We start from the raw sequence: 16038 nt of genomic DNA, 5'->3' as shown, positions 1-16038 counted from the left end.
ACCATTCTGTTTATTAAGGGTTTCAATATGTTGTTGTTGTTGTTGTTGTTGTGGTCTTCAGTCCTGAGACTGGTTTGATGCAGCTCTCCATGCTACTCTATCCTGTGCAAGCTTCTTCATCTCCCAGTAACTACTGCAACCTACATCCTTCTGAATCTGTTTAGTGTATTCATCTCTTGGTCTCCCTCTACGATTTTTACCCTCCACGCTGCCCTCCAATACCAAATTGGTGATCCCTTCATGCCTCAGAATATGTCCTACCAACCGATCCCTTCTTCTAGTCAAGTTGTGCCACAAACTTCTCTTCTCCCCAATTCTATTCAATACCTCCTCATTAGTTATATGATCTACCCATCTAATCTTCAGCATTCTTCTGTAGGGTTTCAATATAGGCAGTATTTACTACCAACAGATGACATTAATAAAGAAAATAGACTCAACTGTACTTTAAGTAACCAAAATGATACCAGACAAAAATAGTCTGACAAAGGAAATTCTAGGATAGTAAAAACATACAAATTGTGATGACAGATGACAGCAGATGAATGGGGGCTAGTTAGGCTTTTCTCACAATAATAGCTAACAAGACAAGAATATAATTTGTTTTCATCACTAAAAGTTATACCCAAATTGCAGAGCACAATATTCCATGCAGCTTTAACTGTGTTTTAGCCATACACAGTAGGACTTAGCTACACCTCTAAACTTTTAGTCTTCCCTTGGTAACATATGATGGGATAGCAAAGTGGAAACTTCTTCATTTTTTTTTGTGGCTACTTTCTTAAGTAAAGTCATGACAGAGGCAGGAGCTGGATTAAATATAAGTACACACAGCTCTTGAAAATGAAGCAGCATGTTTCAAACTTTTCTCTTCATAACTTGAGCGTACAGTAAACCAGACATTTCTCAATCTCTGGTATAGCTGGAAGACTACCTACAGTTGAAGCCATAGCTGTTACACTTATTGCACCATGATGCCCACAACAGGTTTGAATTTTGCACTGCATTTCTATAGGTGATGGGAGCAGGAAATTTTTCAGAACAATTAGTTTTTCTGAATGAGCCAACATTTTTTTTCTTTCCAATAACGTTAATCACCAAAAGATAGAATTTGGATGTGTGAAAATCCTACAGTAACAGTTGAGCAAGACAGTTATTTGCTGAAGGTTAATTATTTCAGCTGCACTGCCATGTGCAACATTCATTTGCTTTCTTTTTCCATGGCGAAAGCTGAAAGAAGATCAGTATACTTGGATCTGATAAAGACTGACAGTAACAACTGGGAATATCATTTTCTCCAGACACTAAATGGACTCAATTGTACTACAAATAACAAAGGTGATAGGTGACAAGGATATTCTAGTGTGCAAACAACTTACCAATAATGATCAGTAATGTATCAGTCTGAACCTTGCACTGTTATGTATTCAAACAATTTAGCACTTCACAGTATGCCTGTTGTAAATAACTCTGCTCCATATGAAACTGACTGTCAACATCATGAGAATAACCGTGAAGAAAAGAAAAGATGACACCCTTTTGAGGCAAAGCATTTAGTACCAAAAGAGAGAGACAGAGAGAGAGAGACAGAGAGAGAGAGAGAGAGAGAGAGAGAGAGAGAAGGCCCTGCTTGATACCCTATTTTTTCCTTTTTATTCCTTCCTTCCTTTCCTTATTTTATATAATCTTTGAGCTATAACTGCATAACCCTCTATACTAACATCTGTGAAAATATGTATTTCAGATTACGGCAGTAAAGGAAAAATAATGCTGAATATATCATTCCCTGTAAAGTTTACAGTACTACTGTTACTATTACTAATATCGTTACCACTATTACTGTTGCCGAAGTCTCATACTCCTTGACAGAGCATAGGGGAATGATGCGGGAGACCCGCACCGCCGTACTAGGCGTGGTCCTTCATTCATTTCATTACTGTTGCACTGTTATCATTGTGGGACCAGACTCATTAGTATTTATATTCGATGTACTGATATGCTCCACATTCAAGTGACATGTTCCCACGTATGGATCCACAGAATGTGCATACTGTTAGTATGTAAATAAATAAAACAGCGTATGCCACGATTTGTTAGCAGTAAGAAAGAAGCTCCAATTTTACCATTTGTTGTTACACATCTGGTACTCAAGTTGGTTGCAAAGAACTTTAAATTTTTCTGTTTCAGCTAATAGTGGATTTGTCATTTTATGTTCTTCAGCTTCTGAGGAATTAAATTTTGAAATCAACTACTTCCTTTAAAACAGCCACACATATGTAACTCCTGGCTTTCCTTTAAGAGGAGTGCCTGACCTAGAACACAGCTAATGGTTCTGATTTCTTGAGAGATTAAGGCAACTCAACAATTGGATTAAGTGATAAATTTTTTTTCAGCCCCCTCACTCACAAATGAACATTTGTATCAGATAATTTTGTCACCACCTCAAGGTGATACAGTTTGAATATGGATTTATTCTTATTATTGGTGCTAGTGGAGTGATTCTGACTGTACTGTTAACATTCACGTAATGGAACCCCTCAACATATTAATTTAATGTGGCTGGTGACCTTATTTATCCCACAAAAGAAATGAAGAGCATGTTAATTTTCAAATAATACATATACCTTCAAGAAACACAAGCCAATGCTTTAAATAGTGAATATGCAGTACCAAATACTCTGCTGCTTTTCACATTGAATGGTGCTTTATTTTTCACATTACGTATTTATTCCCCAGAGCAGCAATATTGGGCAAAGGTATTACTATCTTTCTCAGCACAACTGAGCTTCTCCATCACTGACACACATTATTTATTCAGTTTTTAAGAAGAGTGACTGACCTGGGACATTGCTGATGGTTCAACCACAACTTCCTGCTTGGATTCCGCTTCAACAGCTGCCATTGCAGCCTGCTGCTGTACTGCTGCCTCGGCAGTTGCAGCTGCAGCTTTGCGTGCTGCATCACCACTGTTGAACACAAAAAGCAACACATTACCTTTCAAAAGTTTGACATGACCACCACGAGAACAAAGTAGCTGACAATGCAGAAGACAAGAAGCACAACAATATGATAAAACCTCGTTTAGTATGTTGAAAAACATGTAATAAGCCATTTTTTTTGTCAATTATTGAACATATGACATTAAGCAGAAAACAAAGAGAAAGTGGCTGCTGGTGATTTCAATGCAGATTTTTTTAAAAAGCTTTTCCAGTACGAATTTGCTAGTTGCTATGATTAAATTTGATTCCTGCCATAAACTTTCCAACTGGTGCAGCTAACTGTTCACTAACAGCCATTGATATTACCTTTATAGAAACCAATAGTCTGTGGCCTCTCTGGCCATGACAGGCAGTTCCTTTTGTTAAATGCTAATACTGAACAGGAAATAAAATCTACAAAATCTGAGTTCAAGGGGGTAGTCAGTAAGCCAAAAACTGATTATTTTAGGACACTCCTCAAAGACATGAACTTGATCGATGTATACAGTGCTCATAGCATGAATCAAAAATGCAACACTTTGCAAAATATTAATGACAGTAATATGGACATACAAGCAAAGGCACTGCAAGAAAAGATAATCACATCTGACAGAAAAATAAAGACAATATAGGATACAGTTAGGGAGGAGACCGGTAGAAGCAAAAATAAAGAGGAGCAGATAGCATTAAGAGAAAATGATTCATTGGTAACCGGTGTGCAGTGCTGCAAAAATTTTTAACAGGCATTTCATAACTGTTACTGATAAGATGATAAGTTGTCAGGTTCAGTAGATACTGTCATAGAATGTGTCAGACTAGTCAATACAAACAACTCAGTAATATGAATATGGCCCTCACTACACCAGTAGAAGTAATGTCCACCACAAAACCTTTAAAATAAAATAAAAAAATTCTAGTGGTTATGACACAATATCAACAAAGTTAATTAAAGAGTGTGCTTCTGCATTTAGTAACATACTAACAAACCCTGCAACATTCCGCAATTGCTAAATATTTATGAAAATTAGATATATATCATAAACTCCTTCTATTTCCTGCTGCCTCCCCATTTCCTCCCCTCCTCTCTTTGTCCATCGCCTCTCCCTCCTCCCCCCTTCTCTGTTCATCTCCTCCTCCCTCTCTCTGTGTCTGTTTCCTCCCCCTCACCCCTCTGTCCCCTTCTTCCCTCTTTCTGAGCTTGAGCCTTATTGTTATTGCAAATGAAACCTGGATTGGGGGTTCAAGTAGCTTAGAATGAAAGAGTTAATTGGTTTGCTTCACTGGTGTATGGGTTATAGGGGAAACCTCTGCAGCTGCTGGATATCTGAGGATAACAGCTTAAGTAGCAGCGTTTCACACAGTTTTAACTTGAAAATGAGTAGGATTACGAAGTTCCACATGATTCAGATTCTGTAGTAGTATTCTAATCATAAGCTGATAAACCATAAATATAACTTTCCTGTTTTCTATAAAATTTACAGTGAGAAAGAAAACAAAATAGCATATCATCACGTATACAATTTTTGTTTGAAATTATGTATAATGACAAGGAATGTATATGGGAGAAACAATTTGCCTAACAGCTTACATGCCTTCATATTGTAGCTGAAACTGACTGCGAGAAACAAATTGAAACCTTACATTGTCACAGCACAGCACAGCACTTTCTGCCTCACGGTCAGTTTCAACGGAAAAGCAGTACATCATTATTTAAAAGAAATATAAAGCCTTTGTCAGGCTGAATGTTTGTCACTGCATCACATAAAAATTTGAAGTAAGGCTTCTGGCAACAATATTTTCCCTTTACATATTACATATATATTTATATATTATATAATTAAAAAAATACAGTCTTTGTCCATCTAAATTGTTATTAGAGTATCATGTAAAAATCTGAATTAAACAGATTAAGCACTTTTTGAGATTTTTGTTACAATGATAAATGATGACATTCCTTTATATTGTATTGCAGATTAAGTCATTTGGAGAACACACATAAAAAAGTTATTATGTATGCAAGATTTCGGAGCCAGTGGCTCCTTCTTCTGGCAGAAGGGTTGATGGGGGAGGAAGAGGGGTGAAGGGATAGGGCTGGTGAGGTTTACGAAAAGGGTAGAGTTCGGAAAACTCACCCAGAACACTGGTCAGGGCAGACTTACAGTATGGGATGAGAAATAAAGACTTGAGATTCATCCCATCAGCTAAGTCTCCCTTACCTGGGGTTCTGTGTGACTTTTCTCAGTTCTACCCATTTTCCTAAACCTCGCCATTCCTTTTCCTTCCCCTTCAACCCTTCTGCCAGAAGAAGGAGCCACTGGCTCTGTAAGCTTGTATACATAATAACTTTTTTATGTCTGTTCTCCTGCTGCTGCTTACTGAGTAGGTTTTTTTTATCCATCCAGTTACATTACATTTTCAAAAATTTATTTATTTTTTTTGATAAATTAAGTTACCAGTGTAACCAGTCATTTATCGGTGAGACATTTCCTGAATGTTTGAAATATGCTGAAATGAAGCCTTTATTTAAGAAAGAAGATAAAGAAATACCACCAAATTTCCATCCAATTTCACTTTTGCCAGCAGTCTCGAAAATTCTACAAAAGGTAATATATGATCAACTTCTTAACCATCTGACAACAAATAATATATTGTCAAAGTCACAGTTCAGATTTCTAAAAGCTTCTGATATTGAGAAGACTATCTTGACATAAAATGAGAATGTGTTTAAGTCAGTAGACAGTAAATTACATGCTACTGGTATTTTTTGTGATCTGTCAAAGGTATCTGATTGTGTAAATCATAATATCATTTTAAGTAAATTAGAATATTGTCATACAACAGGAAATGCTGCCCATATATCTATGATGGAAAGAGAGGGTGTCATTAGGTAAGAGACATGTATTAAGTTATAAGGCATCATTCAACTGAAAAATAACTACACATGGCATTCACAAGGTTTACTTTCATCTATAACATTAAAAGATACCAAGTTTGTTTTGTTTGCAGATGATACAGACATTAAAATAATGATGTGTGTGTGTTTTCTACTTTAGAAGGAGGTCTCTTGGCCGAAAGTAAAAATGTATAGCAGTCTTGAAAGTATGTCTGTCCGAGTCTCAACATCTCGACTATATGCTGAGTAGCAATCTATACTTTTCATAGTATTGTTGTTAAATCAAGTACAATCTTAAAAATATGGATTAATGAAATTTACAAGGCCATTAATACATGATTTCTAGCCAATTCTTTGACATTAAATTTTGAAAAAAAATAGTACATATAGTTTAGGACTTATAAGAGGTTTCCTACCAGTATATGCCTAAAATATGATGACAAACAAGGAGAGAAAGTTGATAGTGTTACGATCTTGGGATTTCAGTTTAATAATAAATTCATCTGGGAGGAGCATACCCCCAAACTGCTGAAACATCAAAACAACACCTAATCTCTGTTTCCAATGCAAATGTTGTCAGATATAGGTGATATAAAAATAAAAAAGCTAGCATACTATGCTTATTTTCATTCCATAATATCATACGGGACTATTTCTGGGGCATTTCATCACGCTAAGCTAAAGTTTTCTGGGTCCAAAACATGTAATAAAACTTATTTGTGATGTGAACCAGGTACAACAGATACTAGGAGGGGCCTAGTTGCTGGGAGTGGTTCCATATCCTGGGTCCCATCTACATCTGCATCTACAATATACTCCATAATCCACCATGTGGTGCTTGGTGGAAAGTAGATTGTATCACTAATAATTGTTACCTTCAGTGTTTCAGTTGTAAAGGGAGCAAGAAAAAAATGACTATCTATATCCCTCTGTACAAGCCCTAATTTCTTGTTCTTGTCTTTGTGGTCTCAAAGCACGCATACACTGGTGGCTGTAGAATCATGCTACAGTCGCTTGCAAATGCCAGTTAACTAAATTTTCTCAATATTGTTTCATGAATGCTCCATTTTCCTAGAATTCTCCCAATAAACTGAAATCAATCATTAGCCACCCTTACTGTTGACCTAGGATGCTTGTTCCATTTCATATCACTTTGCAACAATATACTTACATATTTAAACAATGTGTCTGTGTCAAACAGAACAGAAATACTGTATTCCAACATTACAGGATTTCAGAATGAGATTTTCACTCTGCAGCGGAGTATGCGCTGATATGAAACTTCTTGGCAGATTAAAACTGTGTGCCCGACCGAGACTCGAACTCGGGACATTTGCCTTTCCCAGGCAAGTGCTCTGCCAACTGAGCTACCGAAGCACGACTCACGCCCAGTACTCACAGCTTTACTTCTGCCAGTATCTCGTCTCCCACCTTCCAAACTTTACAGAAGCTCTCCTGCGAACCTTGCAGAACTAGCACTCCTGAAAGAAAGGATATTGCGGAGACATGGCTTAGCCACAGCCTGGGGGATGTTTCCAGAATGAGATTTTCACTCTGCAGTGGAGTGTGCGCTGATATGAAACTTCCTGGCAGATTAAAACTGTGTGCCCGACCGAGACTCGAACTCGGGACCTTTGCCTTTCGCGGGCAAGTGCTTCTGTAAAGTTCGGAAGGTGGGAGACGAGATACTGGCAGAAGTAAAGCTGTGAGTACTGGGCGTGAGTCGTGCTTCGGTAGCTCAGTTGGTAGAGCACTTGCCCGCGAAAGGCAAAGGTCCCGAGTTCGAGTCTCGGTCGGGCACACAATTTTAATCTGCCAGGAAGTTTCATATCAGTGCACACTCCGCTGCAGAGTGAAAATCTCATTCTGGAAACATCCCCCAGGCTGTGGCTAAGCCATGTCTCCGCAATATCCTTTCTTTCAGGAGTGCTAGTTCTGCAAGGTTCGCAGGAGAGCTTCTGTAAAGTTTGGAAGGTAGGAGATGAGATACTGGCAGAAGTAAAGCTGTGAGTACTGGGTGTGAGTCGTGCTTCAGTAGCTCAGTTGGCAGAGCACTTGCCTGGGAAAGGCAAAGGTCCCGAGTTCGAGTCTCGGTCGGGCACACAATTTTAATCTGCCAGGAAGTTTCATATCAGTGCACACTCCGCTGCAGAGTGAAAATCTCATTCTGGAAACATCCCCCAGGCTGTGGCTAAGCCATGTCTCCGCAATATCCTTTCTTCCAGGAGTGCTAGTTCAGCAAGGTTCGCAGGAGAGCTTCTGTAAAGTTTGGAAGGTGGGAGACGAGATACTGGCAGAAGTAAAGCTGTGAGTACTGGGCGTGAGTCGTGCTTCGGTAGCTCAGTTGGTAGAGCACTTGCCCACAAAAGGCAAAGGTCCCGAGTTCGAGTCTCGGTCAGGCACACAGTTTTAATATGCCATGAAGTTTCATTACAGGATTGTTTTTGCAACTCATCTGGATTAACTCTCATTTTTCTACATTTAGAACAAGCTGCCATTCATCACTCCAAATAGAAATTCTGCCTAAGTCTTTGCATTACTTCTTAAGTAACAGGACCTAGCAAAGGTTCATCAGAGACAGGGTATCCTCAGGAGTGCCCCAGAAACGTGTGATAGGACTGCTATAAATGACCTGGCAGACAGTATGCGCTGCAATCTGCAGTTGTTTGCTGATGATGCTGTGGTGTATGGGAAGGTGTCGAAGTTGAGTGACTGTAGGAGGATGCAAGAAGACTTAGACAAAATTTCTACTTGGTGTGACGAATGGCAGCTAGCTCTAAATGTAGAAAAATGTGAGTTCATTCAGATGAGTGGGAAAAACAAACCCCTAACATTGAGGTACAGCATTAGTAGTATCCTGCTCGACACAGTCATGTTATTTAAATATCTCAGAACAGCATTGTAAAGTGATATGAAATGGAATGAACATGTGAGGATTGCGGTATGGAAGGAGAATGGCTGACTTTGGCTTCGTGGGGGAATTTTGGGAAGTGTAGTTCATCTGCAAAGGAGACCACACATAGGATGCTAGTGTGACCTATTCTCGAGTACTGTTAGAGTGTTTGGATTAAAGGAAGACAGCAAAGCAACTCAGATGTAGGCTGCTAGATCTGTTACTGGTAGGATCAAACAACACGCAAATGTTACAGAGATGCTTCAGGAAATCAAACGAGAATCCATGGAGGGAAGGCGATGTTCTTTTCGAGGATCACTATTGAGAAGACGTAGAGAAACAGCATTTCAAGCTGACTGCAGAACAATTGTACTGCCACCAACATAATTTCGCATAAGGACCACAAAGATAAGATACAAAAAATTAGGGCTCATCTGGTCAATCATTTCCCTCACTCTATTTGCAAGTGGAATGGGAAAGGAAAAGACTAGAAGTTGGTATAGGTCACTCTCCTCAATGCAACGTATGGTGACTTGTACAGTATGTATGTACATGTAGATTACCTACCTATGACATTATTGAGCCACTTTGAGGGAACCTAGTCCATATTCCTGGACCTTTGTTAAAAGCCTGCACATGAGGAGAAGAATTTGAGTTTAATGTCCGAAGATTCTGCAGTGGGGCACTGTGTCAAATGCTTTCTAGAAATCTATAAATTTGGATCCTGCCTGTTGCCTTTCAGCCATGGTTTGCAGGATATCGTGAGAGAAAAGGTCAAGCTGAGTTTGACACAAGTGATGCTGTCTAAATCCTTGCTGGTCTGTGGACAGAACCTTCTCTGTCTCCAGACACTTTATTATATTTGAGCTTAGAATATGCTCAAGAATTTTGTAGCAAACTGATGTTAAGCATATTGGTCTGTCATTTTGCGAGAACATCCTTTTACCCTTATATATAGGCCCTCAGCTGTCTGCATACAGATCAAGTATTTGGGTGGAGAAGGAAATATGGGTAGCTGTACCTCATTTGGTGCCAAGATTTGACAAGTTCTGTAACAAGAAATAAGTTCAAGTGTCTCACTGACGTGAGTAGCATTTTATTCATAACTTTTTAAATTGATTATTTCCCTTTTTACAAAGTATCCCACAGGGGAGCCATGGGAACAACATAGTTGGTCAGAGGAGCCATGAACTCAAAATGATTGAAAACTATAGGCCTAGGTTTTTGAGAACTATCACTGCAGTATGCAGTCTTCCTCATGGATATGCAGTTAGTAACATGGATTTATTTAAAAGGAACTGCAGCATACACTCAGTGAACACTGGATGAAGAATGATTTGCACTTGGATGTTTGCTATTTTGCAGGTCCTATTTTCCATTTGATTCATATGGAAATGGATAATGTGATTCATATGGAAATGGATAATGCAAGCAGTAAACCCTATACATTCAAGTCTAATTTGGGAGGCTTCCTTGCAGCAAAATCCTCGAATTCTGCACAAATTTCCTCATAGTAGTTCGAGCCTTTCACATTATTTGTAATAATTGTGTGTAAGGAACACTATAATATTTGCTTTTAATTAGTATTTTGTGAATGACATGTGCACTGAATCATTCTATGAACAAGTAGCTTTGATTAAAATGGTCCTGCACAATCTGAGGAAACATTCCATGCGGGAAAAATATATTTAAAAACAAAGATGATGTGACTTACCATACAAAAGCGCTGGCAGGTCGATAGAAACACAAACAAACACATACATACAAAATTCTAGCTTTTGCAACCAATAGTTGCTTCGTCAGGAAAGAGGGAAGGAGAGGGAAAGACAAAAGGATGTGGGTTTTAAGGGAGAGGGTAAGGAGTCATTCCAATCCCGGGAGCAGAAAGACTTACCTTAGGGGGAAAAAAGGACAGGTATACACTCGCACACACACACATATCCATCCAAACATACACAGACACAAGCAGACATTTTCAAATGTCTTTAAATATGTCTGCTTGTGTCTGTATATGTGTGGATGGATATGTGTGTGTGTGCGAGTGTATACCCGTCCTTTTTTCCCCCTAAGGTAAGTCTTTCCGCTCCCGGGATTGGAATGACTCCTTACCATCTCCCTTAAAACCCACTTCCTTTCGTCTTTCCCTCTCCTTCCGTCTTTCCTGATGAGGCAACAGTTTGTTGCGAAAGCTTGAATTTTGTGTGTATGTATGTGTCTGTCTGTGTTTCTATCGACCTGCCAGTGCTTTCGTATGGTAAGTCAGATCATCTTTGTTTTTAAATATATTTTTCCTGCGTAGAATGTTCCCCCCCCCCCCCCCCCCCCTCTCTCTCTCTATATATATATATATATATATATATATATATATATCTCCTTTAAAACCCACTTCCTTTCGTCTTCCCCTCTCCTTCCCTCTTTCCTGATGAGGCAACAGTTTGTTGCGAAAGCTTGAATTTTGTGTGTATATTTGTGTTTGTTTGTGTGTCTATCGACCTGCCAGCGCTTTTGTTCGGTAAGTCACCTCATCTTTGTTTTTATATATAATTTTTCCCACGTGGAATGTTTCCTTCCATTATATATATATATATATATATATTTGTGTTTGTTTGTGTGTCTATCGACCTGCCAGCGCTTTTGTTCGGTAAGTCACCTCATCTTTGTTTTTATATATAATTTTTCCCACGTGGAATGTTTCCTTCCATTATATATATACCCATATGAGGTGACTTACCGAACAAAAGCGCTGGCAGGTCGATAGACACACAAACAAACACAAATATACACACAAAATTCAAGCTTTCGCAACAAACTGTTGCCTCATCAGGAAAGAGGGAAGGAGAGGGGAAGACGAAAGGAAGTGGGTTTTAAAGGAGAGGGTAAGGAGTCATTCCAATCCCGGGAGCGGAAAGACTTACCTTAGGGGGAAAAAAGGACAGGTATACACTCGCACACACGCACATATCCATCCACACATACAGACACAAGCAGACATATTTAAAGACAAAGAGTTTGGGCAGAGATGTCAGTCGAGGCAGAAGTGTAGAGGCAAAGAAGTTGTTGAAAGACAGGTGAGGTATGAGTGGCGGCAACTTGAAATTAGCGGAGATTGATATATATATAAATAGAAGAGCACTTACCCAAGTAAGTCCACAAGGCTGAGAGGTGATTCCCCTTCAGCAGCTTCTTGCTTGGCATGTTCTTCTGCCCCCTCCTCAGGAGTTGTGTCTCCGCCTTCTTCAACGCTTGACTGTGGAGATGGTGGAGCACTTTCATGTGGAACCATGTGATACCTAACAGAGACGTGGCTTTCACTAATGCAGTAACATTTTGATTATGGTTAAGAAACTGATACTCTTAGTTACAGCAAAAACACAATGCACATACAAACATGATAAAAAAGGAACATAATATTTGTCACCAGAAAAATAACTTTGGTTTCTTTTTACTGACTTACAAATACTTAATTTTGTCCCAAAGTTGTTGAATAATGAAATCTCACATAATTACCTCTGATTTACTTAAGTTCTGAAGTACAAGATTAAAAGATAAATAACTTTCTCATGCACCTGCTTCTACAGACAACTACAGATTTTGTGTTACAAAATGATAGGCTTTTTATTTTATTCCCATAAATGGATATTTTTCTGATTAATTTTTAGCCTCTTTGACATGTTTCATTTTTTTCAATACAATTATGTACTGAAATGCTGTTTAGTTGGAGAGGGGGGAGGAGGTAAAGTGGGGTATGTCCTGAAAGGTAAATTCCTGCGGAGAATGGTCTTACATATACAGTAATGTGACCCACAACAAAAAGGTACTCCAAAATCTCCAAAACATGTACCAATGAAACAATTCAATAATACACCAAATCTGAGCTATACGCAAAAGTTCTGTTAAATTTTTAAGGCCAATGGAAATGTCAGTTATTCTAAGACAATTTGGAGCCCTGATGTGCACTCATATTGACACGTGAAAAGTTTTGAATTTCCTAAGTGAAGCAAAAATTGAACCTTCCACTGTGTTATTAATGTCACAATTTGTTCACAGGTTTAACAGCAGAAGAAAGAAAAAAGAGGAGGTTCTCAAGTACTGTAACAAGTAAAATGATCAGTGAAATAAGGTTTTGCCTACATGTAGCTTTCTCTGGCAAGTAATTTTTTTGTAGCATAAACTGAAACTTCCTCCCTGACAAATGCAGAAACAGTATCTGATCAGTTACAGGGGGTGTCACAGTGATGCCCTGCTGTATTGTTTCTTCCTGTGGGTATATCCCACAGTAAGTTCATTCACTTAACAGTAAACGACAAAGAATAGTGCCCAGTTATGAAGACCATTATGCCACTGCCAGTGAACTGGTTGATAAAAACCCACTTCATTTTCAAGCAGAATAATGTGCTTTGACACAAATCATTTTTAATCAGTGTTTATTTTTTCAGTCTTATCAATAAAGCAATGGAACTGTTTGCTAGAGTAGCATTTATTGTTATATGAATGAACTTACTATGTGTATACCCATAGAAAGTAACAATACTGCATGGCATCGCTATCACATCTCCCTGACACTAACCAGATACTGTTTCTGTATTGGTCAAGGATATACACATTATGATCTTTCCCAATGAATACACTCCAACAAGATGTCAGACTTGCCTTAGAAAGTATCAAAATGGAAGCTTACAAACAACTATAAACTAGTGTACTGTACACTGCATTTCTGCCAGCATTTCTGACGAGAGCACACAAAATATCAGACCAACTGTGTGGTTGGACTGAAGATTTTCTAGCAATTACAACACAGCATGTCATTCTCAATGGAGAGACATCTTCAGACATAACAGTAACTTTGGGTGTACTCCAAGGGACTGTTATAGATACATTACTTTTCACAACATTCATTAATGAATAGGGGACCAATTGGAGGTTCCATGAGGATTTTTGTGGATGCTGCTGTTACATACAGAGAAGTCACAATGCTAGAAAATTGTAACGAAATGCAGAAAGACCTGCAGAGCACCAACACTTTGTGCAGGCATGCTAGCTGACACTCACCAAACAGAAATGTCATATTTTATATACATAGACAGAAAGACCCATTGTTGTATGATAACATGACTGCAGAACAATCACTGGAAGTAGTTACCTCCACAGAATATCTAACAGTATGCATATGAAGCAATGTAAAGTGGAACGACTACATAAAACTAACTGTAGGAAAGGCAGATGCCAGGCTGAGACTCATTGCAAGAATTCTCATGCAAAGTAATCCGTCAACAAATGAGGTAGCTTACAAAACCCTCAATTGACCACTACTTGAATATTGCTCATTAGTATGAGATCTGTACCAGAGAGGATTAATAGAAAAAATAGAGAAAATCCAGAAAAGGGCAGCACATTTTGTTAGGGTCATGTCATAACCATGAAAGCATCATGGGGATGATCAATCAACTCCAGTGGCAACCACTGCAAGAGAGGCATCCTGCATCATGGTGTGGTTTACTTTTAAAGTTATGAGAGCATACATTCCTAGAAGAGTCAATAAATAAATTGCATTTTCCTGTGAATATATCGTGAAAAGATCACAAAGATAAAATTAGAGAGATTCATGACCACACAGTGGTTTACTGGCAATTGTTCTTCCTACAAGCAATCTGGAGCTTGAACAAGAAAGAGGGGAAGTAACATTGGTACAAAGTAACCTCTACCACATACAGTAAGTTGGCTTGTGGGGTACTGATGAAGATGTAAAGATAAGTGTGTTAAAGATCATCACTATATCAAAAATAGTAGTTAACTTTTAAAAAGATATGCACGATGAAACGAACACTGAATAAAGAGACTGCAAAATACCACAACAGAGGAAGAAGCTGCAAAAATTGAAGGTATTTAGGGGTTACATGAAGAGATGATGCAGGTCATGGAAGACAATGCACGACAGCTCAAGGGGCACATTAATGAGTAAATTCCTGGTTTCCCTCTCACTCAATCAAACTCTGGCATTTTGTTGTAAGTGCTTCAGTGGTTAACCACTAGGATTTTAATACTCTCACCTGTGGGAGTAATTTCTTTTGATATTACACTGATACTTGTAGGTTTCCTGCGGCTATCATTTTCTAGATTGGGCAGAAAGCTGCCTAACCTAAAAAAATCCCTGTGTATCCTTTTTACACAGCCAGCTACCTGGGAAGCTGTCTTTGATGTGTAGGGCACAGCTGACACATTTAGGAGGACCCTACAGCTGTCAACCCTATGGTGCAAGTCTAAAAAGTCACAGCCTAGCCTTTCACAGAACCTTCAGAGTCTCTGGTACAAGCCTTTCACTGAACTCAGCAACAGAGGACCATGCTCTGTTCTGGGGACAATGTTGCAGACTGCGAGCTTTGTTGAAACTCTGTGAGCAAGACTGGTATTCTCAACCTCCTCTGCTAGTCATTGGAATGATCCAAGTATGACCTCAGAGCCCAAACAACAGTGTTTGTTACAATGTGCACCACAATCTGTAGTGGGCTGCACACTGTTCCCTCAATGCCTGACAGAACAGGCTATTCAAGAAGGTGATTGAGGCCTTGAGGCATACACACTGAGTTCACCTGTTGCTCCTTCCCATCATTATCAGGTAACAAACAGAATTCAATAGTAGTGTTTTAATTTCCAATAAATGCAGACGATATACACTCCTATCAAAAGAGAGAACTGATGTGACACAATATATTACAAATTTACAGCAAAAGTAAATCACAAAAATAATTTATTAGGAAATAGGTTATGCAAAACACTTGTAATTTATGATAATCTTTACAAGCATCCAAAACTTCTCAAAAATTTGTTTTCCACGTAAACATATAATGAAATTTGGGAACCGCTAGTTGTGGATGAGGATACTGTGGCCAAACTTTCTGAAAAGCACTGTTAGGTTTACAGTTGACAACATATGTGGTCGAGTCACAATCACATGACTACTGCTTATGTTCAATATCAAAAAGCAATAACCACTAACAGATGGCAGGTTGCAGCACTAGCAGTGGATGGTACATAAAGTGTGTCACGGAGAGCAGAAAATAAACTAGCTGTTGTCATAATGCAGAAACAGAGCAATTTATTTGATGTCCAAAAGAGCATGACCATTGGCTTTTCGGTCAGTAGTAGAAGCATTTTCAAAATGGCTAAGTTTGTAAACTGCTTGCATGCTGCTGTGGTTAAAGTATATTGTGTATGGCAAAATGGTACTATCCAAAACCAACAATGAGACATCTGTGGTGTACCACGGGCCACAAGTG

The 16038-nt window shown here is 38.8% G+C and overlaps 1 protein-coding gene across 1 annotated transcript in view; it reads right to left on the bottom strand.

Annotated features, from left to right (window-relative positions):
• Positions 1 to 16038, bottom strand: part of LOC126458188 (ryanodine receptor) — a 740760-nt gene that overhangs the window by 36679 nt on the left and 688043 nt on the right. The window contains exons 93-94 of the mRNA XM_050095064.1: positions 11902 to 12054; positions 2840 to 2966 (exon numbers count right to left, since the gene is read on the bottom strand). Of these exons, the coding sequence (XP_049951021.1) occupies positions 2840 to 2966; positions 11902 to 12054 (280 nt within the window). The remainder of the gene's footprint in view (positions 1 to 2839; positions 2967 to 11901; positions 12055 to 16038) is intronic.

The sequence above is a fragment of the Schistocerca serialis genome, chromosome 2 (assembly GCF_023864345.2).
Source record: "Schistocerca serialis cubense isolate TAMUIC-IGC-003099 chromosome 2, iqSchSeri2.2, whole genome shotgun sequence".
Taxonomy (NCBI): Eukaryota; Metazoa; Arthropoda; class Insecta; order Orthoptera; family Acrididae; genus Schistocerca; species Schistocerca serialis.
This window is presented reverse-complemented; position numbering and strand designations above follow the sequence as displayed.